We start from the raw sequence: 26,540 nt of genomic DNA, 5'->3' as shown, positions 1-26,540 counted from the left end.
CCTAACTATTGTTCCATACAAAATATATCACTAAAGCAACTTACGAACGATTGTCTGTTCGTAAGTAGGGCAGCATCTGTACAGGGCAGCGTCTGTACACGTCAGACTTGAGTCACGTGGCATGTAGTTGCTAATTCGGTGTTGACCACGCAGCTTGCAAAGGTGTTGGGGGGTGTTTGTAATTGGCCCACACATTATTTTTTTTTTGCTTCGTAACCAAATCTATTTACTAAAAACTGCAGACACTGCAGGAAAAAAATCACATATTGTTGCTTTGTTATCTTTATTTTAACATGTATTTTTCCTTACTACTAGCAATGATGAATTGTTTTCTTAATTAACATATGTTATTCCACTATTCACATAGATTTAAACCTTTTCACAAATTTGTAACAATCTGAGGAAAAAAATGTTAAAAATGAGCAAAATAGAAGGCAAATGAAATAATAATTATACTATTTTGTGAAACTATTTTGTTATTAAAATGATACACATTTAATTAAGATAGATGCTTTCTTAAAAGGATGTTTTATGCCACATATTTTGAGACGAATACCAATACTCCTCTTGAGCAGCCATCGATACTGATACCTGTCACAGTACCACTTTTTCCTTGCAAAAAATTGACTGATATTTTTCACATCAGTACAATGATGAAAGTAGCCCGGGGCTTTGTTGCTGAGGATCAACCACAAACCCTCCACCCACATAGTCCTTCTTAACCCCTCCCCCACTGGGATCTTTTGACAGGAAACTTTTACTTGTGCCTGAGGCGGATAAACAAAGTTCACATTGTCCCTGTAAAATGGATCCCAGAAGGTTTTGCTCCACATACGATTTAATTTGCGATGAAGTTTGCATAAAATACCTTTTCGGTCCTCCCATTTGGCAATCCCCAAACATGCGCTCCGCGAGCCGGATCAATTTAGCCCGCGAGACACCAACCAGAAAAGCACAAGAGAAAAATCAGCTGCAGTTCTAAATATGTCCATTTGATGTTGACAAAGCCAGATGCCAATCGCAAAGCAGCTATCACTCAAACCATCAAAGTTAAAAGGAAAATGTGTATTATTTAACCACTAACTGTTTCTGTATTACTACGTCAGGCAGCCAAAAACAACTGTTAAAATGCACAAAAAAGAATAAGACTCAAAGTGACCCAAAAACATTTTTCTTCTCATTTTTTGCCTGGCCTTTCCTCAAGTTTTTGGTTTATTGGCCACCTGTAGAAGCAAGATAATTACCTCTAGGTGAGGCTTATGTCACGTTAGAAAAAAATCTAAATTTTTCAACCCATGAGTATTTAAAAAAAAATCCACATTCATAAGGAATTTCAAGTATTTCTCCCATGTATTTAAGCATTCTGTTGTCCTTGGGTCAAAACCACCTACGGCGTTGTTGTTAAAAAAAAACCTAGGGAAAGAATCCCTATGTGATATTTTTTTAACTTTAAATTTTATGAATTTTCTAAGATTGGTACCAAAAGCAGAAAAAAAATCACATTCACATTTGCATGTAAACTTTATAAAAAGGACAAAAATGTCCTATTGAAATGAGGAAATCAGGAGTGTTAATTCAAAACTTTTTTTCTACAAATTACTTTTTTTTACCTCTAGGAGGCCCTAAAGAACACACACTGTCCCTTTAAGTCCAACCCTAGTGGATCTTTTTACGATAAATCGATTGATTTTGATTCTCAATAATTTTTTTTAAAACTCATTTTCTGTACAGCATTTTAGGAAAGCAATATTCGAGAACAATTCAATGTTTTTACCAGAACTTTTTTTGTGGTCCAACTTCATCCAAACCTTAGCGCCGATGGCCCCGCAAGTCAATTAAGTTTTAGACCTCTGGTATATGCCAAAAAAACAAGTACATTTTACATAGAAAGACAATTAGTAGACTCATTCTACTACACTTTTTTCTAACTGATCATTTTGCAGTACGCAACGTGTGGTCAACATGTGCTGCATTAACAATGTGTTGATCCGTGATCCTTGCTGTGTGGTCCATTCAGGCCAAAAATTACAAATCCACATATTTCTTCAAAGGATAACCATGTGTGTTTTTTTTTGCAAACTAGATGAAGATACACAAATGTTATCATTTAAAATTACATGTCACACTTGACTTGAAAACCTTAACTGAGAGGACCATATTCACAGATTTAAGTTATTAAAGCTTCTTCTTGTGCTGTCAAGGATCCCATTAGACAGCTGTAATCTTACAAGTAGGGGTGAGGGTATGTTTTGATAATGCAATTATTCTTAAGTTGGGCCTGACAGACACTTTTTATTTTCATTTTTGTCTGTTAAATTTAGTACGCATCTCATTCTTTGCTATGAAGTCAGGTTCTTGAGGAATCAGATACACGTTTTCATTAAAGATAATTACATAAGTATAACACATAAATATACATGTTTTGTATGAACTGATTTGTGGATAAAAAAAATTCATTGTTAGATTTGAAAAGAAACACAACATTAAATCAAATAGAACTTACAACCATATGCTCATAATATTAAACAGAAAAGCCAGCACTAAAATAATTAATTCTGCCAGTGTCTTTAAGCAGATATTAATGGTATTGTTGCCTATTTAAAGAGAGCCCATTTTAATTTCATTTTATTGCAAAATACATCAAAAAATGTACCCCCTTTTTATCATCCCTTGCACTCCTACAATAATAAAAGGACAAACAATATATTTTATTTTATGTTTGCCTGAAATACATCCTTGTGATGCTGGTTACTTCTGCCTGAAAATAAAGATTTTTTAAAAAGTTTCCTATTATTATATATCTGTTTAAAGAGACCATTAAACATAAGACCAAAAATATGTTCACTATTTAAACATGGAAATATTCTACAAGATTCCCCAAAACCAGGAAACATCATCCGTTCTTTTTCTGTGCTGCTTATCCTCACTGGGGTGTCAGGGGCGCTGGCGCCCATCCAAGCCATATTTGGCAGTGGGCAGGGAACCCCCTGATTTTGTTGCCAGCAAGTTGCAGGGCACACAGAGACAGACAACTCACTCGCTCATCCACACTTTAGGACATTTAGGACCGGCCAATACCTGACAATGGAATGTGGGAGGAAACCTAAGTGCCTGGAGGAAACCCACGCAGGCACGAGGAGAACCTGCAAAGTCTGCACCAGGAGGCTGCGGTAGCTAGATTTGAACCCTCAGCCTCTGCGCTGTGGCACTGTGCGCTAACCACCCAGCTGCCGTGCCGGTGGAGAAAATATCGATTTAGAAATGTATGAGTGTTCAATTTATTATTCAATTTCTTTGTCAGTTTTGCTTTGTCCCATGCACACACCTAACATATGTCATGATAACATGTTAAAATCTATCCTTTAAAATATTACAAACATAATGCAATAACATTTGGTTCTTATTTTATTTTTTTGATGGGCGTAGTGGGAGGATTTTTGCATTAAAGCAATTGTATATCTATAAATCAGATTTAAATGCATACCCCTGGAGTGCCCCCAGGCTTACCAAATAAACATAAACACTGTTCTGGACAAAGTTTGCAATGGTGGATGACTGGTTTACCATCCGTTTCTCTCCTGGGTTCAATTCCAGCAAGCAACCTCCCTGTGTGTAGTTTTCATGTTTTCCTATATCACATGTTTTTTTTCTTTTAAATCGTGTTGCAAGAAACATCACATCACAGAATTCACAAACCTGATAAGAAAAAGGGGATTAGCAGTTAAGGCTGAAGGCTTAAAAGAGACGAGTACCCAAAATACCTTTGGATGCTTCTTATATCAATCATTTAAAGTCATTATCTTCCCTCCGGGGATGAATGAAGTATCTATCTATCTATCTATCTATCTATCTATCTATCTATCTATCTATCTATCTATCTATCTATCTATCTATCTATCTATCTATCTATCTATCTATCTATCTATCTATCTATCTATCTATCTATCTATCTATCTATCTATCTATCTATCTATCTAATTGATTATTTAATTTGTTATTGCATTTGAAATGATCACATTGTTTGAATCACATTACATATACATTTTACAGTTTCTGAGGTATTTTTCCTCATCATTCTCCTTACTCTCTAACAATAATACAATGTGTAAAACCTGTGACAAATGAATAGTCTACGCATAGAGTTAATTTGATTAGCATTGATTTCCAATTCAAATGTAGCGCATATAATGGAGTAAGTGGTGCTGGGCTATGTAGTTAATGACTTCAAATCTTGTCTTTGTTAATGAACCTTGCTAGTGCAGAATCACCACCTGCTATAAGTTCCACTACCGAGTGACCCTCTTAAAGGTTTTTGGAAACTTTCCATCAGTTTGCTGCTCATTGTTTCCACATGCTACTCAGTAGGTTTAATCAGCAGAAGCATGCAAAAATAAATGAATCACAGATGGAAACAAATGTATTATTTTGTTTGCAAGGCCATTCCAGTTCTCAAAACACAATTGCCTTTCTGTCCTTTCCGTTCTATTTTTCAGACTCCTATGAACCAGGCCTCCACACGATCCCACTGCATTTTCACTGTGCATTTGTGTAGACGTGAGCCTGGTTCTGCCACTCTAAGGCGCTCCAAGCTCCACCTTGTGGATCTGGCTGGGTCGGACCGTGTCAGCAAGACCGGCCTGAATGGACAGTTGCTCACTGAGGCCAAATACATCAACCTCTCCCTCCATTACTTAGAGCAGGTAAAAGTAATGTTGTTTTACAGCAATCCTAAAATATTGCACCAAATATTTTTATAAGCAACCGTCCGCTATTTCATACAGTCTATTCCTTTTCAATGATGGGCTCATTACTGAAAAAAGCATACTTAGTCACAATCATGGGTGTAACCATCCCATTTTTCAATGCAAGCACCCGTCACAGTTTTAAAATTCTCTTTTCCTTAATAAAGGACAGGATATGCTTACGAATGATGAAAAAGATAGATTAAAAAAAGGAAATCAAAAGCAATCTTGAGAGCCAATGAAGAGACACTCCATATCCATTTTGTCTCTGGGCTTCAAATCACTTAAAGATATATTTTTCTATTTCTGGGTATTATTTTTTTCCAGGCATGGTGTATTGCAAAAACCTTTTTACAAATATAAATACCCAAATTCAGCACACTTTTACTGCAAATTCTGTTTTCCTGTGTGCCACATTGATTTTCCATTAGTTCATTCTTCCTTTGTAAGCCACACCCCCCTCGCAAAGCACTGCCTACCATTCACTAATGGTGACACTAAACCAAATACGCGCAGAGAAACTGACCCCCTGATTTCAGTATTATATTTTATAGTTTTAAATACAGCTTGGATGCGAGGATATATGGTACGGCGAATATCTAAATGAGGAGAATTTCAGCATTCTCTTACTCTGTGCTTGAGATGGCGCTACCATAACTGTATTGAGCTGTTTTTTGTAGGTAAATATAAACACCCTTTAGGGTACAACATAAGTAATGTAAGAGTAGTCAACAAAGAGGGCACACTAAAATGAATGATCTTCATTTGCAAATTAGCGGAGTATCACGTAGCAATGCACCATGTAGTAATGACAGTAACAGGACTCCTTCCTTTGTAACGTGTTAGTTTCATTGTTCCTTTATTTTTTCAGGTCATCATTGCCCTTTCAGAGAAGAATCGCTGCCATATTCCATATAGGAACTCTATGCTGACCTCTGTGCTAAGAGACAGCCTTGGAGGCAACTGCCAGACTACAATGATTGCTACCCTGGCAGTTAACTCAAGGAACCTCCACGTAAGACATACTCCCGCAGCACTGCAAAATCACACCTTTTGTGATTTATTTACTCATTGTCACCATACACAAAATGCAGGAGTCTATCTCTACGTGTCGCTTTTCCCAGCGTGTGGCGATCATTAAGAATGAGGCAATATTGAATGAAGAACTTGATCCTGCCTTGGTAAGACAGCTGCATACTCTTCAATAACTTACTGGTTATAAATATAAGTACTGCCACTTAAAGCCACTGACAGCACATCTGCAACCGCAGCAAGGCCTTTCACTTGGATTCTGATCCCTGATTTGATCAGCAAATGAGATCAGCTTAAAAAACTAGCACTGGGTGTAGATAGAGATAGATAGATAGATACTTTATTCATCCCCGCAGGGAAATTCGTAATCTACTATGTGTTTAAGTGCCTTCTCTAGTGATACAAAACCGAATTTTTTCAATGTCCCCTTTTTACATTTTAACATTACATTAGCATATTTCACCCCCTTTTTTGTTGACATTACTTTAATTTGGTTTTGACATTGAGGCCCCCATATCTTACAAAAGCGTTGGGTTTACATTCTGTCTGGCTTTATTTGGAAACAAAGAGTCTAAGCTTCACACTCAAAGCCCACGTTTCACTTTTTATCCAGATGTTGCAGATTTTTGAAAGCTTGAGACTAAGTTTCATAGTTCATTTTTTTGCATTTTATTATTGAAAAAGTCAGTACTTCTCAAACAGTGTGCAACTAGACCTTGTGTGGGCTGCCGCAGCAAATATTCATATTGAATATTGTAAGGATTCCAGAGTCACTTACAGCCAAAACGGGGCCTGTTGGCAATGTAGTCGTGCCTTAGTGTAGTTGTGTGTCTAGCACAGGGTTTGGGAACATATGGCTCGCAAGCTATATATGCCTGTTTTTATGAGTAAATATGGCTGGAAATATAAAATAACTGGAAAATTCGAACTATAAGGTGCACCTGATTATAAGCCGCACCCAGTACATTTTTAAAGGAAAAAACATTTTGTACATACGTAAGCCGCACATGACTATAAACCGCATGTGCACACATTAAAGCATGAGATATTTACAAAGAAAGACGGTACACAAAAACGTTTTAATTATAGACGGTACCTTAACCCCCTTAACGTTCCGATTTTTTGTGTCTGTACGATGTCACCAGTCACTGAAATATGTCATGCCACATATCATTGGAAAGATTAAACTCTTCATTAAAGATCTGATTTCAGAATAAACTCATCAGAGAAACATTTACGATCAGTCTGAAACAAGATACCAGAAAACGATAAAACCTGGCGTAACACACCAATTATGTGCCCTGCCCATAATCAAATTCGTTGAATGTACGCAAACATGGCTTTGTTACATCAAGGACAATCCATAGAATCCAACCATATCAAATAACAGATAGACAGATAAATAGGAATATGCCTGAAACATCTGCTTCATTGCACGTTGCTTCTTGTAATCCGTTCGTTTTGCCACATTATTTTCGTTTACAAATAAATAGACTTGTAAAATTATTCCAATATGGTAGTTAGTGCACCCATTTCGATTGACACATTTTCGATGATGAGGGTTTGTCCGTGCGAAAAGCACGAAGTTACATTAAACTTGCATCTTACTCGACACATACATTCCACGTGTCTCACTCTTACCTCTACTGCTCCGGTGCCTGGCGGCTGTTAAAACAATTGCATAAATTAGCCGCATGATTGCATAAGCTGCAGGGTTGAAAGCTTGGGATGAACGCCGCAGCTTAGAGTTCGAATTTCATGGTCTACTCATGAAAATCTCATCAATACAATTCCAATTTTGATAAATTGGTTTGGTCCAGTATATAAATGTAACCGCGGTGTACTTGTCCCACTAAAAATCCCACAAATCCCCACCCCATACCAGCAGATGGCACTGTTGGACTCATCATTGCAGGATATTTACCAAAAACTGTACACATATTTCAGCAGGAATTTCAATGAAACAATTATTACACCCGTTACATAAAGAGCGTACTGCCCGCTACTGTTTACAGTCAAGGTGTCACACCAACAGGCCCCGTTTTGGCTGTAAGTGACTCTGGAATCCTTTATATGGAAGCTCATTAAACAATTCATGTTCATTGTTGAGACGCTTTCTGATGAAAACCCACAGACAAACTGTTAACATCCAGAATCACCAGCCAAGCACAAAAAGCAATTTGTTAGGATGAGCGATAGGGGTGGGCTAAGCTATGCACACAGCGCACGTATTTCTCTCTGCTTAGCGCTGTCTACACTAAAGGTAATTACGTCAGTCTCCTCGTTTGCAGTGTTTTGTGTCATCTAAACAAAATAGTTTGTTTTGAAACCATAATTTATGAAAAAAATGAAAGTCAAAATGAGCCGCAATGATTTTAAGTAATTGCGGGAGCGAGACGAGTTTAAATTGGTATAATTATATTGATATAGGACACAGGCTCAGGCATTGTTATTATATTGTAAATTTTACCAAATCATCTAACATGACATGAAATAAAATACGCTGAAAAATTATCTTTTATCTGGAGAGTCGGTTTTGATGAAATTCATTTTAAGCTATATGGTATTGGTCTCTCTCTCTCTCTCTCTCTCTTTCTCTCTCTCTCTCTCTCTCTCTCTCTCTCTCTCTCTCTCTCTCTCTCTCTCTCTCTCAAAAAGAAATCAAAATATTTAGTTGTGATTGCTTCAGCAAGGCACGACTACATTGCCAAGTGCTGTAAGCAAGCACAACTAATATAATCCCCCGAGATCTTTTTATTATTATATCTATCTTCTGACAAAAAATTTTGTCCGGTAACTCCTCCCAGAACTTTTGGACTAGCCCAACGATTCATGTACCAAAAATTCCAGCCCACCTGGGAGATAAGCGATACAATACGATACGCTAGGGGCCCCGGAGACCAAAAAAAGTCCCCATCCGGACTAATGTATTTTGAGAATCTCCCATCCGGAATACATTGGCCCAATCAATTCAATGGGTAGCCATGGAAACGAGGGCTTAACCAGAAGTTGTCATAGTAAGCAGAGACTGTCCGGGGTGGCTTGAGGGGGCCCGACCCACATTACCTTTGACCATGGGTAAATGGTGAATTCCAAAGAGTGTATGCTAGCGAGAGGATGCTAACAGCTATGTGCGCCGCTAGCAAAGTGTTGGGCTGGCGTAGCACAGAACCAATTAAAAAATGACAGAAACCTCTTTCTGAGTTAAAATCTTTATGCTAACTCATAATGCTAACAACCAGGGTTAGATTACATGCCAGGATCATCTTCCAGATCAATCACAACTCCTACAATTGCCGCGGGAATTATCTAGTTTGCTATATTGTTTCTTTGGGTCAAAAAGTCCCCTGGTCTAGCAGCTTCCTGTTACATAAAGTACACGATCCATATGAACTTACAGTAAGTGTGCACCACACCACCAGTGTACGTCACTACAGATGCACATACTGTACATACAGATACAGCCCAGCTTTTAATGTTAATTCTTTCAAAATAAAAATGAAAATATTCTTTACTAGCTGAAAACTTCACTCAATAAACAATTACTCCGGGTAAGTTTTTGTTGACTAACAAAAATGGTAAACCGATTATCCAAAATGGCTGCATAAATGATTTGGAGTAACACATATTTATTTCTTACCCAGAAAATTGAATATACTGTAGTCCTTTTGATGTGGTTTATCTTTCACAGTAAAATATGCAGTCAAAATGGTTGTAGACACGTATAACGTCTTCAACAGCACTACGGTTTGTTCAAAACCCAAATTTAACAATGTGTATTTTGTCTTTTTTTTTCTTAAAGCCATGACCTCAATGTTAGAATTATCATGTCCATGGAGGCAAAGCCATACTTATGATACATTGAGTTAAACTGAGTCGTGATACAATACTGAGAGGGACGTACTGATTTACCTAAACCTCTCTTCTTCAAATCTAATTATCTACTATAAAAATCATACCTTTCCACATGACAGTGGAGAGATATCTACCATCTGGGTGTTTCCATTGCTTAGCTAGTTTTATTTTTGTATTGGCGCTGCTTTGCTCCCTGCACTTGTCAAATTCCAATGCTATTATTTTGTTTGTGAACAAAAGCCAGTGTTTAGTTTTTTTGAGAAAACATGCCCTTACCTTCCCATAAATAGGGACCCATAATTGTGGCATGTTTGTATGTGGCTAACTATGTAATAGTTGTGAATTTAAGATACAACCTGTAGTTAAACAGTATATTTTGAAGAGAGAGAAAAAGCGAACAATTTGTGTCTCTTTAAGTCTTGACTGTTTTTGTCCGGTGCTAAGCTAATTAAAGTTTTCACTTAATAAGGGTACTTTTTTAGTAATTTGTTTGGGCCACTTACGTTGACACAGTGCACTGTCTAACTCTTGACTGCCAGTTTCAAAGCTGACATCACTCGTCACAAATGTGTAGTACTTTTTCTAAGCATTTAAAATTTGGCCACAGAGCTGTGGTACCAGTGTGAGATCTGCCGGACAAAATAAACTACTGCTGATGGTGCTATCCGACCGTTGGTGGTCAGGTTTTAAGGATACAGCTGTGAGTGTACATCAGACCACATGGTCCAAAAAAGGTATAGGCAGCTGATCTTGGGTTTGCAACGTCAGCTACTAGATTTTTGGCTGAAAAAAATAAAACATAAGGCGGTTGAGAGATGAATATTTTTATGGTGTGATGACTCCTTGTCCAAAACCAAACTCGGGTCTCTTCATTTAGACATCTTCTTTTACATTGATAGCCAGTGCAGTTATTCAAGAATCTTTTTTGAGTTGTACTTATCTTGATAGTCAGTGCAGTTATTCAAGAATCATTTTTTTTGGTTTTTTGGTATGAACAATTTTATTGACACTATTAACAGCAAATAAACAATGTGAGGTTTGAACATTTTTTCTCGACACTTTTAACAGCAATTAAGCATGTTAACAATTTCGTTATATCTAACAATATGACGTTTGAACAATTTTTGTCGACATTTTTAACAGCAATTAAACACATTCACAATTTCATTATATCATATCCCAACAATATGAGTTTTTATCGACACTTTTAACAGCAATTAGATACATTCACAATTTCATTATATCATATTCTAACAATATGAGGCTTGAACCATTTTTATCGTCACTTTTAACAGCAGTTAACCAATGTGTAAAGGGCAATACTATTGTGCAGGGGCTTAGCTCTGTCTTCTCAAGTGGAATTTCTTCCCACCCTCCCAAGCAGCATCCTCCAGTCCTCTGCCAGGGATGCCCAGATCCTCTGCCCGGGATGCCCAGATGGGTCCTCTCCCTTCTTCTACTTTCCACAACCACACGAATAGCCAGGCCGTTGCTGCCAGGACCCCCACAATGGAGCTCCGGTTCCCTCCTCCGGGTTGGTGCAGACGATTCTTCTTTATGGCTGCGTCCTAGGCTTGCCGGTCGCAGATTGTATGGTATCTGCAGCCATTCTGCCTGCACCTCCTTACCAACAGGTTTCTGGAGGTCCAGATGGCGTCTTTGATAGTGGCGAGAGTGAGCCAGTCCTTGACAAAGTCGTTCTGTGACCTTTTCGACCGACTCACCCCGTAAAGCACGTACTGTGCGTCAGGGACCTACCCTGTTGGCAAGTCCGGGAATTTTCCTAGGTGGCCGGCCATTGCCCACAGGTCCTCGGCAGCGCTGCACTCACAAAAAAGGTGCCTGACCGACTCCTGGGCGCCACAGCCTGGTCGAGGGCAGGTCGAAATCGCTGACATTCCTCGGTGGTGCATTACGGCTCTGACTGAGAGAACCTCATGAGCCACCATCCATGACAGGTCCCGTAGTCTGTTTGGGAGGGCAGGATGATTCATGTTGCTCCAGACCGTTGTAGACTCCCCAAACGCAAGCCCCCGCACAGGACTCACTGTTGCTCGCCCCTGCACAATAGCAATAATAATTTGTAAAGTGTGACATTCTTGTGTTTCTAAATCAAACTTCTTTAAAAAGTCCCGAATAAAAAGATGTGTTGGTGGCAAGTTAAAGGACACTGGTATCAAGTGATTTTTTGGTACAAGCTTTAGCTTCCGCAAGTACGAGCCCATCCAGAACCGGGTCATCGCTTGACTTTTCGTGCTGTTGGGTGGGCCCACAGCGTTTTGGATGTGGAGGGAGACATATTTGCTCCCCAGGAAGAGCTGGAGGTCAGGCACCCCTTCCCTCCCTTTTTCCTTTTTTTTTTCATTGTAGCTCTTTTTATCCTTTACCACTTTGAGCCCCAGATAAAGTGAAAGATGGCTCGGTCCAGTTGTAAAAGCACGTTTCTTTTGGGCATAAAAACTAAACTGATTGATAAAAGTAATGGGAGGATGATCGCTTTGATGATTAGGACCTTTCCCTCTATTGTTAGTTTTCTTAGTGTCCAAAAACCAAGCCTTTGACTAACTTTCCTTGTCACATCGTCCCAGTTGGTCTCGCCTCCTCCATTCGCATTGAATTTTATCCCTAGAATTTTCTGGTCTGTCTTTAACACAAACAGCGGGAGTCCTGCCTTTTTTGTCTCTGTCCACAGTCCATAAAACTTCGCTCGTGACTTTTCTCTTTTGAGCCTTGACCCAGACGCCCTCCCAAACAGGTCAGTGGAGTCAAGGGCTCTTCTAACTGATAAGAGGTCAGTACATAAAATATTAAAATCATCCATGTACAAAACACACTTTGTAATTTGTCCCCCACTTCCTGGGATATTGATCCCTTCGACAATTCTATCTTTTCTTAAAATCTGTGCCAAAGGTTCTATGCAAAGAACATAGAGAAGGGGAGATAAAGGGCAACCCTGACGTACACCGCAGTTGATCTCTACTGCTTCCGATAAATTCCCGTTAATCATGAATTTGCTGTAGATGTCTCAATATAGCAGTCCCACCCACTTGATGTATTTTTGGGGAAAACCACATTTTTGCAGTACCCTGAAGATTGGTGCGAGACTCGGTCAAAGGCTTTCTCAAAGTTTAGGTTCAGGACCACTAGTCGCATGTTTCTGTCTCTCGCATAACAGATGGTGTCACGGATCAGCATGAGACTGTGGCTGATCTTCCTTCCCACTATGGCACAGGTTTGGTCCAAATCAACCAAGTCTCCCAAGAATACAGACATTCGTGTTGCTAAAAGCTTGCTGAAGATTTTACAGTCCACGTTTAAAAGCGTTATGGGCCGCCAGTTTTTTAAGTCAGTTTTGTCTCCTTTTTTTCATCACAGTACTCCCCTTTATGATGAGTTGAGGGTTTTTTGGTTTGAACAATTTTATTGACACTTTTAACAGCAATTAAACACATTCACAATTTCATTATATCATATTTATAACAATATGAGGTCGACCCGCTACAACGGGTCAGGTGTATCGACATTTCGTTCTGTGTACATCGTTACAAAGAATGACAATACAAAGGAAATTATTATTATTATTATTATTTGAACATTTTTTATCGACACTTTTAACAGCAATTAAACACATTCACAATTTCACCATATCATATTCTAACAAGGTTTCTGGAGGTCCAGATGGCGTCTTTGATGGCGGCGAGAGTGAAAGTGTTGTTTATTAAAATGGCCACCCCACCGTTACTTATCTTGCTTCAGAAATAAGAAAAACAGTACTTAGAGGAATTTGGAACTTTTTTTACACGTGAGCAACCCTCTGGCTCGTGTCATCATTGCAGCTTGTGTAAAGCTTGTTTATTATGCGCGTGCATGTATTTAAATGACATCAAAACACAATGGAAACTTGAAGGCTTAATAACAACGCATTTAACAGCGGGCTTCGTACAGGTGCTTGAAATCCTTGAAGATGGTTGAATTTGAATGTTGTGTTTTCAAGGTCAGAAAAATGCTTGAATTTTGGGTACAGTGCTTGAAAATGATTGCAATTGTTGCCATTGCCATGTTTCTTGGCAGCCTGACTCTATAGACCACGCAATACATGAAGAAAAGAAAAAAAAAGTGCATAAAAATGACACCGATAAGCCTGCTGTGGTGGCTTGTCATTGTGGCTGTCATTTGAAAACTGTCTCTTTTGGCTCGGCTCCCAAACGGCTTCTCAGATTCTTTTGTTTCTTTTATTGATATATTATCAATAATGATAAAACATTATGCACCCTATATTTAGTCATTAGAAATGTCATATATTTTGCAGGGGATCTCTCAAAACACATAAAATAAATTTTAAAATATTCACGGATCTAAAAAAAGAATACTATAATATGAAACAATATTGTTTTTTTTTACTCACTGAACAGATATGAAGTCGAACAACAACACAAAATCCCTGAAAATACAAAACAATAAAACCTTTTTTTTTTAGATATTGTCTTATTAGTGCTTGGATGAATGATTAAATGCAAAAAAATATGATGATTTTCAATTCTATTTTACTCCGTTTGAACACAAATCCTCTGAAAAACACTCAAAAAAAAATCTTAATTAAAATAAGTAAAGCAAAATGCAAAATATCAGCAGTTCCCTAAGATTGAAAGATCAATTGCACTGGAACAATCAATATCAGTAAAATTAGCATTTGGCTAATTTTTCTGCTTTTCATACTTACAGTCCCTTTTTTTCTTTTTGTTTCCCATATTGTACTCAATTCTTAACCATCACCTTTAGAGCCCATTCCGTGTTTGTAAACCAGTGTGACATAGCCGAGCTGAGCATGCATTGTTAAGGCAGAATGGCCAAATTCATGTCAGTTTATAGCAGCCCATTGACATTAAGAAAATCATAGATCATAGTCAGGAACAGCTCAAAATATCACAAATTAAGTAAGTTAGCGACTTTATTTTAGTCATCCAAAGTCAACAACAAAAAAAAACGTTCCTTTGGATTTCCTCCTTGAAGGTACTGGAAAAATTTAAATATTTGGCTTTGCAAGGGGCCTCAAAAGTGCTTGAATGTGGCCATGAAAAAACTTTATGAACCCTGAAACAGATTGGCCTCATATAAACATGCCCTCAAATATCTCATGGCAGTTCATTGCCCACCAGCACTTTTGACGATGCTGTTTCAGTGCAAAAATGTATTAATTTTTTTATTTAGGGGGACGTGAAAAGTTTACAGACTCGATAATAACGAAAACAAAACAAAACTTGGTTGTTAGACAGGGTAATAAAGGCACGCCTTACATTTTTTAGAAGCATACGGTTTTTTAGAAACTATTTTATTTTTCTCATCTTTCTTGGGGTACAAGTTAGTGTACTTGAAGCAGACCTCTTCTACCATTCAGTATTTTTCATGATTTTTGAACATTGGTCATATATTGATTGCTACAGTAACAAATAGAAACATAAAAAAATGAGCATGATGTCACTCATCACCTCTACCCCCGAGCCCCTATTCCTCCTACCTAAGACGGATCTTGAACAGCTTTGCCAAAAGAAGGACAGAAGCAGATTGGCGCAGTGGAAAAAAAGTATGAGGGCTCTTTGAACTCAGTTGGGCATTGTTAACACAGAATTTATAGAAAAAATATTTAACTTAAAACATTTTTAAATGTTTTTAAAGGTTTTAGGATGATGCCCTCCACCTTTAAACTTAATGATTCTCTTTTTTTTTCTTTTACTATTTTTATAGCTTTTGTTGTTTGATCCCCTAACCTCTGGGATTGTAGGGGCCGCATTTCTTGTGGTGTGTCTTAGGCAAGTACAGTGTGGTGGCACCCAACCCTCTCCAGGCCAACAACTGTTTCCACCCGGTCTCAAACTGGGGACGTTTTGTTGTAAACTGAGAGAAATGTTACTAACCTAAACTACATTTATATTTTTTCTTTATAAAAAATAAATAAGGGCAGCACGGCGGCGCAGCGGTTAGCGCTTGTGCGGCACAGTTCATGTCATGGGAACCTGTCGTGGGTTCAAATCCAGCTCCAGACTTCCTGTGCGGAGTTTGTATGTTCTCCCCGTGCTTGCGTGGGTTTCCTCCGGGCACTCCGGTTTCCTCCCACGTTCCAAAAACATGCATTTCAGGTGAATTGGCCGGTCCAAATTGTCCCTAGGTGTGAATGAGCGAATGAGTTGTCTGTCCCTGTGTGCCCTGCGATTGGCTGGCAACCAGTTCAGGGTGTCCCCTGCCCACTGCCCGGAGATGGCTGGGATGGGCTCCAGCCCCCTCCGCGACCCTAATGAGGATAAGCGGTACGGCTGATGAGATGAGATGAGATGAAAAAATAAAGAACACTATACTTAAAATGAACTAAATTATCTTCCAGGAAATGAAACAATTCAATCTGTCAGAACCCCCCCAATAACATATTTCTGTTTCATGTTTCACTACTCTTGCATCTTCTGACGCATTGACCAGCGAGTGCCTTTCTCCCTTTACCTCTAGTGATTGGTTTTCAGGTTAAAAAGCGTTGAGCCTGTCCATTTATGTGCTCTGTTATGTCTCTAGATACCACGAAAACCTAACTTTAAGTGATACTTAAAAGAAAACAAAATTGGAGTCGGAGCAAATCAGACTGACTAGATGCAAATGCGTGCCAGCAAGGACAGGCAGAAAGTTTTCTTACAATAACTTAAGCCTCCTTAATTTTCTTGTTGCCGCATGGACTCACTTACATCTTTCTCGGAACGCATTAGAGTGCTAAACCACAAGATTGTCTCATCACTTGGCTGCAGTGACATGACCCGGATTAATGTGCACTTTTAAAATGTTGTTTCACATTTCAAAAAAAGGTTTACTTTATGTTACCCCCTTTGTTTATGTTTGTTTTTTTCTCTAACTGCAGTTGATTGCTCGCCTGAAGCAGGAAGTTCACTCTCTGAAGGAAGAACTAACTTTGCTGACTGGTGAGGACAGAAATGACCAGCTAACTTCAGAAGAGATCAAAAAGTATGTGCTGTGTATTTGTTATGTCTAAGCAGTATCATTTTCTTCTGCTGCTAACTCTGTAATAAATAACCATTCAGGGTAGAAGTAAGGTCTGTCCTAAAAAAATCCAACGGGAATGAGGGCTGCGTCGAGTAAAATGCAACCCACATACTTCTAGTCTGCAGTTCCAGGGTACCCATGCTGTTGAGAATGGTGCCACATCGCAACACAGATGTGTCTTTTTGTGTTGTCGTCGCTGGTAGTTGTCGCCGTAATGGACCAAATGGCAACCATTTGTTATGGTTACTCAGAATTTAAATGAAACTTCCGCGACTGGACATTGACATCGATGATACCAAAAGAGAGCTGAGGGTTTATAGTCGATAACTTACACTGCTGTCCAATTCAGATGTATCCATTCAAGACTTGATTTGTTGAAAAGTTAAAAATATTTCCACTTTGGAATAATAGGAAGTTGAAATATTGAGTAAAGAGTACTGTCAAATCTCCCTATTGCTCCTTTTATGTATTATATGAATAATGTTGGGCTAATTTCTCTCGGAGGAACCATGATGTTTTGTAATTAGAGCGCATGTTTTGTGGAAAAGAGCAGCTCGCTGGTGTCCTCCCACAGGCCAAATCCATCCTGCAGGAAGGTTTTTCAATACCACAGCAGAGCCAAAAACATTATAAAAGACTCTTCTCACCTTGGCCACCACCTCTTTGACTAGTTGCCCTCCAGTGGGCACTACAGGTAATTTAAAACAAGGGTTAACAGGTTCAGACAGTTTCTTCCCTAGGACCATCACCGCCCTAAACAAAGTCACAAAACTGAGAAAAATATACCTGTTGCATTTAAAAATGGGTACCTATTTCATTTTTTGATTTTTTTTGCTGCTTGATGTTAGGTCGATGCACTTACAACTTGGGCAAGTTTCCAAGCACAACCTTGTAAATATTGTTAAAGTTAGTCATTATCAAGACTCTTTGGTGGCTGTATTACACAAGTAAAATACAGATAATAAATTATAAAACTACATCGTGGTAGCAGCTGCACATACTCACGAGGCTGAATCTCTGGTCGAACAGACCTCCCAAACGGTAGGCGTGGTTTATTATTCGTCAGTGAAAACAGGAAAAGGAACACACATGAGCACGACTTCACAATAAAAGAATGTAAGATTGATAAACGTACAAAAGATGTAATTACACTGATGATTTAAACGTTACTTTATGTGTGTGTGTGTGTGTGTGAGAAAGATTGTTTTTATATTTAGGAATATAAAAACAAGTTATTTTCATTGCATTGAATTATGAGAAATGCACATTCCCAAAACGGCCAACTTTACATTACCCCCCTGTTGTGAATTTCGAAGAACTTTATAGAAGAGAACATCAGATTGGTAATTTCACGGAGAGGCAAAAACCTTCAAAAAGGAAAAAACTTTCCAAGGAATGTCTTTTTCTGGAAAAACAGAGGATAAAACAAAAACATACAAAAACATACGAACAAAAAATTGGACAACTAAAACGAACAACAAAAAGTAGCCTTATTTTTAGTGTGGTTTATTTTTTTTTTAAATGAAGACAAATCTCTAGTTAAGCAATCGTTAACTATAAGGTCGTTGATGGAGACCGCGAGAATTAAAATAAACAGAATGAAAAGAACCCCCAAATCCTTTTCGAAACTGTAGCATCTCTAGTTAGGCAAGAGGTTAGAATACAATTGCATGGTGCCAATTTATCAAAAAATTGTATGCATAAACAAACCTTCAAACCCCTTTTCATTAAGAAAAATATTGAATTTTACATTTTAGCAAATATGACAACCGGCATCGATAAAATGTGTGGATGTCTTACTATAGGAATAAAAACTAAATCAAAAACATTATTAAAATATCGCCTGTTACCATGATTGATCCTTCATTAAGTCTGAGACCTAATGTCGAACCGCATCAGAAAAACCTTTGAGTGATAAGACGTATTTTCTTGTAAATGTAAATACCTTATCATAATACGTTCATTACACGATCTGATTCATGTGAAAAGACCCTTTTTTTTCTTATGTTATCTCAATTGTCAAACGTTTTTTGACCTAGCATTTGAACCAAGTATTTTTTTAAACAGAGAATACACAAAAATGTCAATCAAAGAATCAATCAATTAATCGGTGTTATTTTTGATTAACCCAGTAACTATGTTTATAGTTGTGGGGTCCGATGTGTAAGTATGTGAGACTTGTGGAATATCTGGCTATTATCAATGAAATTGTGTGATGTGTGAGAGCTGATACCAATGTAATAAAGCAGTCTTTAAAGTCTTGATTTCAACAAAACAATGGCAGAAATTGAACCAAACTCCTTTCTTCCCACTGTTTTTGGAGTCTTATTTTGGTACTTTTACGACCATCAGTTTTCTAGATATCGTTGTGAAGTCCGATACCTATTCTTTCGGTGAGAATAGATTAGGACATTATTGGCGGCTTTGATACGGTTTTTCATGAGCACCCCACGCCTCCTGGCGCGGACGTGATGATGTTGGGAGTTCCTGTGGCGGCGATGACGATGCCTGCAATTTGAGTGTGATGCCGATGTGTAACGGTGAGCGATGGTCACGATGGCATCACACCCTAGTCTTTCGTGGCGCCCGTTCGTGTGAAGTTGGCTCATCCAGGCACATGCAGCGCTCGTTCGCTACATAGAAGCCGTCCACGTCTTTAGTGGGGGCCACGGCGTTGTAGATGAGATGAGGCCGCCGGTGTCCAGCCATCATCCATTTGTCCACCTTGGACCGCTGCCCTTTTAAAGAGAAGTTAAGTTTGAAGCTCCCTGGGCTGACAGAACTACATCAGCAGGGGTCACTGTCTCCTGTGTGGATGAGAGAAACAGAAATAAGTACCGTAGGATGGATATTTAGGGAAAGCTATAGATAAAAAAAGGATAGTTAAAGGGACTTAAAAAAAAATTATTTTAATAGTTTATGCTAACCATATTTTATTCCCCCTGTTAAGACACTTCTTGTGGCTCAATTTACTTAAAAAACAACTAATTCATTTATAGATTCATATATTTTCTTAAGTTATGTTTATATTTATTATAAGTGAAAGCAAAATACCCACTATAAGTTGCCATATCCATTTTGAGCATTATATCCCAAAACTCCAACTCGAAGATAAACAATTTATTTTTTAAATTGTTAGTTCTAAATCTCAAATTTTGCTTTTTTACTAATTCAAGTCACTGAATCAGTTTAACCATTATCCTTGTCAGAATCATTCACCCTGATCTGAGTAATTGAGTGTTTTCTCTTTTGTGGATTGGTCATACTCGAAAAAATTCAGTATGCACTTTTCTTTGCTTTTTCTTTTGATTTTTAATGTGTTATCTAATGTGAATTTCAAAAAACAGTTATATGGAGAGCTTATTCAGAAGACAATTTTTCATCAATTGCGGACAAAACTAGGTTTTAACTCTTATTTTACTAAATGTTTCAAAACTTCCCCCCTGAGTTAAAACCTAAGTTCAATATTTATGAATACAAGTGAAAAAAGATAGCATTCATTATTTTGCAAGACAAATTTATCAATCTTCCTCGCGTACATATACACTTTGTATTAACAAGACTCTATATAACTTCAAGCAGACGTATTCTTGAATGTTGTTGTCTTTCAGTCTTTGATTTGCGTATTCCACATTACATTCACCATTTGAATGTTGCTTTTGGCCCATCAAAAGTACTTTTTCAAAATGTGTCCATGTCAAACACGAAATGACTTTATTGTCTTATTTGTCAGTTCCACTGACAACGAGTCCAGGTATCTCCTGTTAGCTGTCTGAAAAGCAGCTGGGATGTGCTCCATCACCCCCGTGATCTCGTTGTTGATGAGCGCAGCTGGGATGTTCTCCATCACCCTCTTGGCCTCGCTGTTGATAAGCGGCGCAGACAATGGATGAATAATGTCTTTGTTAATTTTTCTCAACTGTGTTCCCCATCACAGCAAATAACATTTTGTCCATGACCTCTTTTTGACAGGTTGATATGCCCTTTGGGGAGTGCATTGACTTTCAAAAAAAAAGAGTCTTTTGTGGAATTCAGTGGCACTTAGAGTCTCATCAATTTTATCGTGCTTACGTACTGGGATGTCTTAGTAATTAGCCGGATTATTCAATGTCTTAAATGTTCTCTAAATTTAAGTACTAGTAGACATTATCTTAGTTAAATCAATTTCTCTCCATTTATTTCCCGTGCAGTTATATTTTTAAATTATCATGACATGTCTCGAAATCAATTAATCCGTTATTTTTAATTCCTATGATGTTTTCCAGGATTGATCAATTTGTTTCTCATTGTCTTCTAAAAAATTATTTTCCATAGACACTGTTTCCTTTTAACTAACCAAACCATAAGTCAGTATTTGTTACACATGTATAAATCATTTGTCAATCGTAACACTCATTGTAAAAAAAAAATTCAGTGTGGAATCAATTGTCCTCCCAGAGGATCTAGTCCTTTGGGCTAAAACTCGTCAAAATTCTAAACCTTCACACCAACCTTAAAAAAAGAAAATCTCAAAAAATGCCAAATCGAACTCAATGTCAAAAACTTTCTCATTGTATTTTCCTCTCTCTGTAATCATAATCAATCTTTTGTTATTGATTCAATATAAAGCAATGCATACTGTCACTTATGAATTATCTTGTTGACTCGTATTTATATTATATTATTATCATAATCTTTTAATCTGCGCGACAGTCTTTGTTTTTACTTGTTAGTCTTTGCTCTACGCAATAGTCTTAGTTTTATGCAGTCCTTGTGATTAAGGCTATACAAATGACCATGATCAGGCCAGACTATTAATACTTGTGTTTTTCTTTTCTTTTAAAAAAAAAAACCATTTCATTCAGTGACTGAAATAGCTTCAGCTACGTTATTAATGAATTCTAGTCTCAAATTTTCTTTTCTGTGTTAATTTGTCGTCATTATCAAACTTCTTTCAAAATTTTGATTATTTGAAATAATTCTGATCACCTGCTCTTTTGTGTGCATTATTTTATTGAGAGGATTCTATTGTTAAGAATGAGAAAAAGCTAAGGAGATTATCTTTTTACGTATTACGCCTCTCTTGAATTTGTCCATTTATAACGAACGAGAAGATGGACACTAAAATTATGGACGGTTTCCAGTCATCTTCTTTGCTTTACTCGTCCTTGCTTTATTAGAAGCAAAACTACACGTCTTAAAAGTTCTTAACCTTTTGCTATTCGCATATTCAACGAGAAATGATTAGTTTGGTTACTTAAATATTATTTCTTTTTAAACTATTCTGTATAATTATCTTGTATTATACACTCAGTGTTTTCATTTGCCCATGTACCTGTGTCCTAGACGCATTTATGCTGGGGACGCAACCTTTTTTCCTTTAAATTGTCATTATCATTTAATTATTCTTTAACAAAGATTTACTGCACTACAAACTTTTCATCGTTATTTTGGTTTTGCAGTATGAGTTTTTATTTTTCTGCACGCCGATCTTAGCTAACGAGATCCCGTCGCTTCGAGAGTACGTCATTGTTGGTGGTAATTGTTGTCGAGCGAAGGTTAAGTCAGTCTGTTTTTATTAGACAAGCGGCTTTTTTTTGGCTCAATTCATTAAAGAAAGCTTGCTTTCAAACGGCTCATTTGCTTTGATGATTGATATCACGAATTATGTTGTACAAAGAAGTTAAGGAAAGAAGAAAGTATAGAAGTGGAAAATGGAAAAAGACAAGCCTTTGGCCATTCCCCATTACCATCAACAATTAGATGCAGAAAATACATTAATAATTTGATGATCAAAACTGAATGAATACGCAGATATCTACTGTATTTGTCACTGATTTATAACTTTTATATTGGTATCACTAAATTTTGGGGTCTCATAGATCTCTGTCTAGATCCATAAATCTCCTAGCAAGCTAGTTACGGAATTCAAAATCCCTTAGGGGCAAAATAAATTCCGTACACTACAATATCTCTATTAATCTATTCTTTTACATTTATCACATTATCATTATTGAAAGTTCAGTTTTAAAATTATTTCATACATACTGTATTTTCCGCACTATAAGGCGCACCTAAAAGTCTTAATTTTTTTCAAAAGCTGACCATGCGCCTTATAATACAGTGCGCCATATATATGGCTCAATATTAAAGTGCAAGGTCTCGCAACTTACGCAACAGTCGCCGACTCGATTTTCCCCCGAACGTGGAGTAGTCCGCGGTGTATGCTGGGATTTATATACCGGCGTTTCATTGGCTAACCAATTTCAATCATCATTTGAATCGATCGCTATTGGCTAAAGTTATTCAGAGCCTCGGATAGGCTAGAGGGCCGAAACAAACCCTGCAATTGGCCGAAAAAGATGTGTCAATCATCAGTCAAATCGATCGCTATTGGCTGAAGTTATTCGGAGCCTCGGATTGGCTAGAGGGCCGAAACAAACCCTGCAATTGGCCGAAAAAGATGTGTCAATCATCCGTTAAATCGATCGCTATTGGCTGAAGTTATTCGGAGCCTCGGATTGGCTAGAGGGCCAAAACAAACCCTGCAATTGGCCGAAAAAGATGTGTCAATCATCCGTTAAATTCGATCGCTATTGGCTGAAGTTATTCGGAGCCTCGGATAGGCTAGAGGGCCAAAACAAACCCTGCAATTGGCCGAAAAAGATGACTGAATAGCAAGCTTGCTAGACTACGCCATAAAGAAACATGTTTCATTAGTCAGTTTTTGTAAATATTTTACTCTCCTGGATTTACTACACTCACGGTTGTAAGAAGACCATGATTGCGTATCATTATTGAACGTGAGAACTTAGGTGAGCTATGCGGCTTTATATTTTCCCGGTATCTTGTTTTAGAACGATCTTGATGTTGCTGTGATGAGTTGAGTGAATTAAACTCAATTCCAAGTGTTTATTGTCATAATCACAGTAAAGTTGCGAGCGAAAAAGAAAATAGAAACTAAGGAATGGTCGGCATTTCTTGAATCCCAATACTTTAACCTTCCAAATGATATTTGAAATGATGCATTTGAGTGACATCGTACGGACACCGCATCCGCACGTGTCTTCGACACGTATTTGCTTCTTTGCAAGCTTTGGGAATGTTAAGGGGGTAATCAGTTTGACTGAATCATCTGACTGTTTTGTCGACGTTCCCATTGTAGCACCTTATAATCCGGTGCGCCTTATCTATGGAAGATATAGGACCAAAAACCATTTTTTGGTGGTGGGCCCTATAACCCGGTGCGCCCTATAGTGCGGAAAATACGGTATATATATATTTATATGTGTGTGCAGCACGGCGGTGTGGTTAGCACGTGTGTGGCACAGCTCTAAGTCCTGGGAACCTCCTGTGTGGGTTCAAATCCAGTCATCGGGCTTCCTGTGCGGAGCCTGCATGTTCTCCCTGTGCTTATGTTGGTTTCCTCCGGCTATCCGGTTTACTCTCACATTCCAAAAACATGCATTTCAGGTGGACTGGCTGGTCCAAATTGTCCCTAAGTGTGAATGAGCGAGTGAATTGTCTATCTTTGTGTGCCCTGCAATTGGCTGTTAACCAGTTCAGGGTGTGCCCTATCTACTGTTCGATGATCGCTGGGATGGACTCCAGCACTCCCGCTACCCCACTGAGGACAAGCGATGCAGCTGATTAGATGATATATCTATCATGTTTATGGTTCATACCCAATTTTCAATGAATTATTTTCATTTAATTAACTTTTCCCTTTCTCATTTCTTCCTTTTCTTGTATGCTCCTTCTTTCTCTTTTCCTTAATGTTTACTTTCTTTTCCCCTTCTTACTTTCTTTTACTAACCCTTATCTTTCCGTATTTGTAACTTCCCTACTTGCTCTGCCAACAATCCATTCTCAACATAACATTCCTTCCTTATGCGCCCTCTAACACTGGCTTTTTAGCTCACTAGTTTAATGGGAAATTGACATATAACCATCTCACTTAATTTAAGTTTTTTTTCTTCAAACCAATTAAATCTACTATTTTAGCTTCACCTATTTAATATAAAATGACGTGTATTGATCTACAACGGGTCATTTTACTCATTCGATTCCACTCAATGAATTTTTTCTCCATATTCATTGAAAATATTTATTCGCTCTTTTTCAATAATTTTGTATAAAAATGCTTTCATCTCAAATTAATCTATTCCAATTCGCTCAATTGGATTTTTCCTCTTCTTTACAGTCCTTAATTTTCCAATTTTGAACTGTAAACCGGAATATGTTTATCTTTTCTTGGTGTTATTCTGGCATTAACTTAATTTAACGCATCTAAAATAACTCAAACATAATTTTTCTAAACTTTTCACTCCTGAATTTATCGTTTTCCAATTGAAAAACCCCAAAAATTTTTGGACCGGAAAAAAATATTTTTGGGAAATCCATAGGCCCGCGGCCATTACGTTGCCACCATTCGTGTGAAACTCCAATTTTCCAAAAAGTGAACGTTTTCGATTCCTTACGAGATGTGCTATCGGTTCCACCCAAAACAATACATTTTAAACGGTCTTACTCTTTAAAAAAAAAAAAAACGTTTTTCTCATTCCAAAAAGTACTATTTGCGACGTTTTTTGGTTTTTTTCTTCGAATTTTTTCTATTTTTTTTTCAACTCGTCAATTACGTGGGCTGAGTAAACGCCAGCGCCAGACAAACACATAGGACATGAAAAAATAAGAATACAGGAAAGAAAGACAAAAACATTTCACAACATTAAACGGACAATGAGACATAGACAGAGGGCCCACAAAAATTTGCTTAATTTAATCTAATTTAGTCAGTGTACACTATCTGAAGCCATGCAGTTTATTTAATTAACTTTTGTTAAGTTTTCCTCCACAGAGGGGGTCGTTTTTTTACGACCCATTGTTTGAGGGGGAATCGCTCCCTCCTCCTTCCCGCGCGGGTTTTCAGTCACCTGGAGCGTCGCAAACCAGTTGGTTTGAGTTTTTACAATATTAGTATTGTCTTAGGTGACCTTTTGCATCCGAATCCGTCGCAAACTTATTAGTTTGAGTATTACAATATTCGTATTGTCTTGGATGACCTTGTCGACAATATTTCCTGCCCTCAGTGGAAAAACTTAATTTATCTTATTGTAAAAATGGCTTCATCTTAAAATCATTCCAAATTTATATATTAATAAATACATTTTACCTGAGCAAGTACACCAATCTGGTTCGAATGAAGCCCGTTTTTAGTCGATTCCAAAGCATTTCGGATGCTAACCTCGGTTAGCATTGTTCCATGTGCTTTTGTTCCATGTGCTACCAATTCTTCATCCGAATCCTTCGGAATCGGCAAAAAATAAATATTGTTAAAGTTAGTCATTATAAAGACTCTTTGGTGGCTGTATTACACAAGTAAAATACAGATATTAAGTTATAAAACTACATCGTGGTAGCAGCTGCACATACTCATGAGGCTGAATCTCTGGTCGAACAGACCTCCCAAACGGTAGGCGTGGTTTATTATTCGTCAGTGAAAACAGGAAAAGGAACACACTTGAGCACGACTTCACAATAAAAGAATATAAGATTGATAAACGTACAAAAGATGTAATTACACTGATGATTTAAACGTTACTTTATGTGTGTGTGTGTGAGAAAGATTGTTTTTATATTTAGGAATATAAAAACAAGTTATTTTCATTGCATTGAATTATGAGAAATGCACATTCCCAAAACGGCCAACTTTACAAATATTTTTGACGACTTGTCCTGACATTATTTTATCAGTTGGGTAAACGATAGAAAATTGCTTTTATAATTTTTTCTTTGAAATAAATCTGCCCACTTTTGCTAAAATAGAAACTAAAGGCTACTGATGGCGCCTGAATATTACAGACTTCTGTCTTTTGATTTTTGTGTTATGGGCAT

At 37.7% G+C, this 26,540-nt stretch overlaps 1 protein-coding gene and 1 long non-coding RNA gene across 2 annotated transcripts in view; one reads left to right on the top strand and one right to left on the bottom strand.

Moving 5' to 3' along the window:
• Positions 1–26,540, top strand: part of kif6 (kinesin family member 6) — a 102,757-nt gene that overhangs the window by 21,588 nt on the left and 54,629 nt on the right. Inside the window, exons 7-10 of the mRNA XM_088354682.1 lie at positions 4,494–4,700; positions 5,614–5,757; positions 5,837–5,923; positions 16,525–16,628. Of these exons, the coding sequence (XP_088210808.1) occupies positions 4,494–4,700; positions 5,614–5,757; positions 5,837–5,923; positions 16,525–16,628 (542 nt within the window). The remainder of the gene's footprint in view (positions 1–4,493; positions 4,701–5,613; positions 5,758–5,836; positions 5,924–16,524; positions 16,629–26,540) is intronic.
• On the bottom strand, positions 17,684–26,090 carry LOC148351334 (uncharacterized). Its single transcript, XR_015852894.1, has 2 exons — positions 25,819–26,090; positions 17,684–19,474 (listed from the first exon to the last, which is right to left on the bottom strand). It is a non-coding gene; the product is annotated as an uncharacterized LOC148351334 (long non-coding RNA).

This window comes from Urocampus carinirostris, chromosome 15, assembly GCF_059441175.1.
Source record: "Urocampus carinirostris isolate Australia breed hairy pipefish chromosome 15, RoL_Ucar_1.0, whole genome shotgun sequence".
Taxonomy (NCBI): Eukaryota; Metazoa; Chordata; class Actinopteri; order Syngnathiformes; family Syngnathidae; genus Urocampus; species Urocampus carinirostris.
This window is presented reverse-complemented; position numbering and strand designations above follow the sequence as displayed.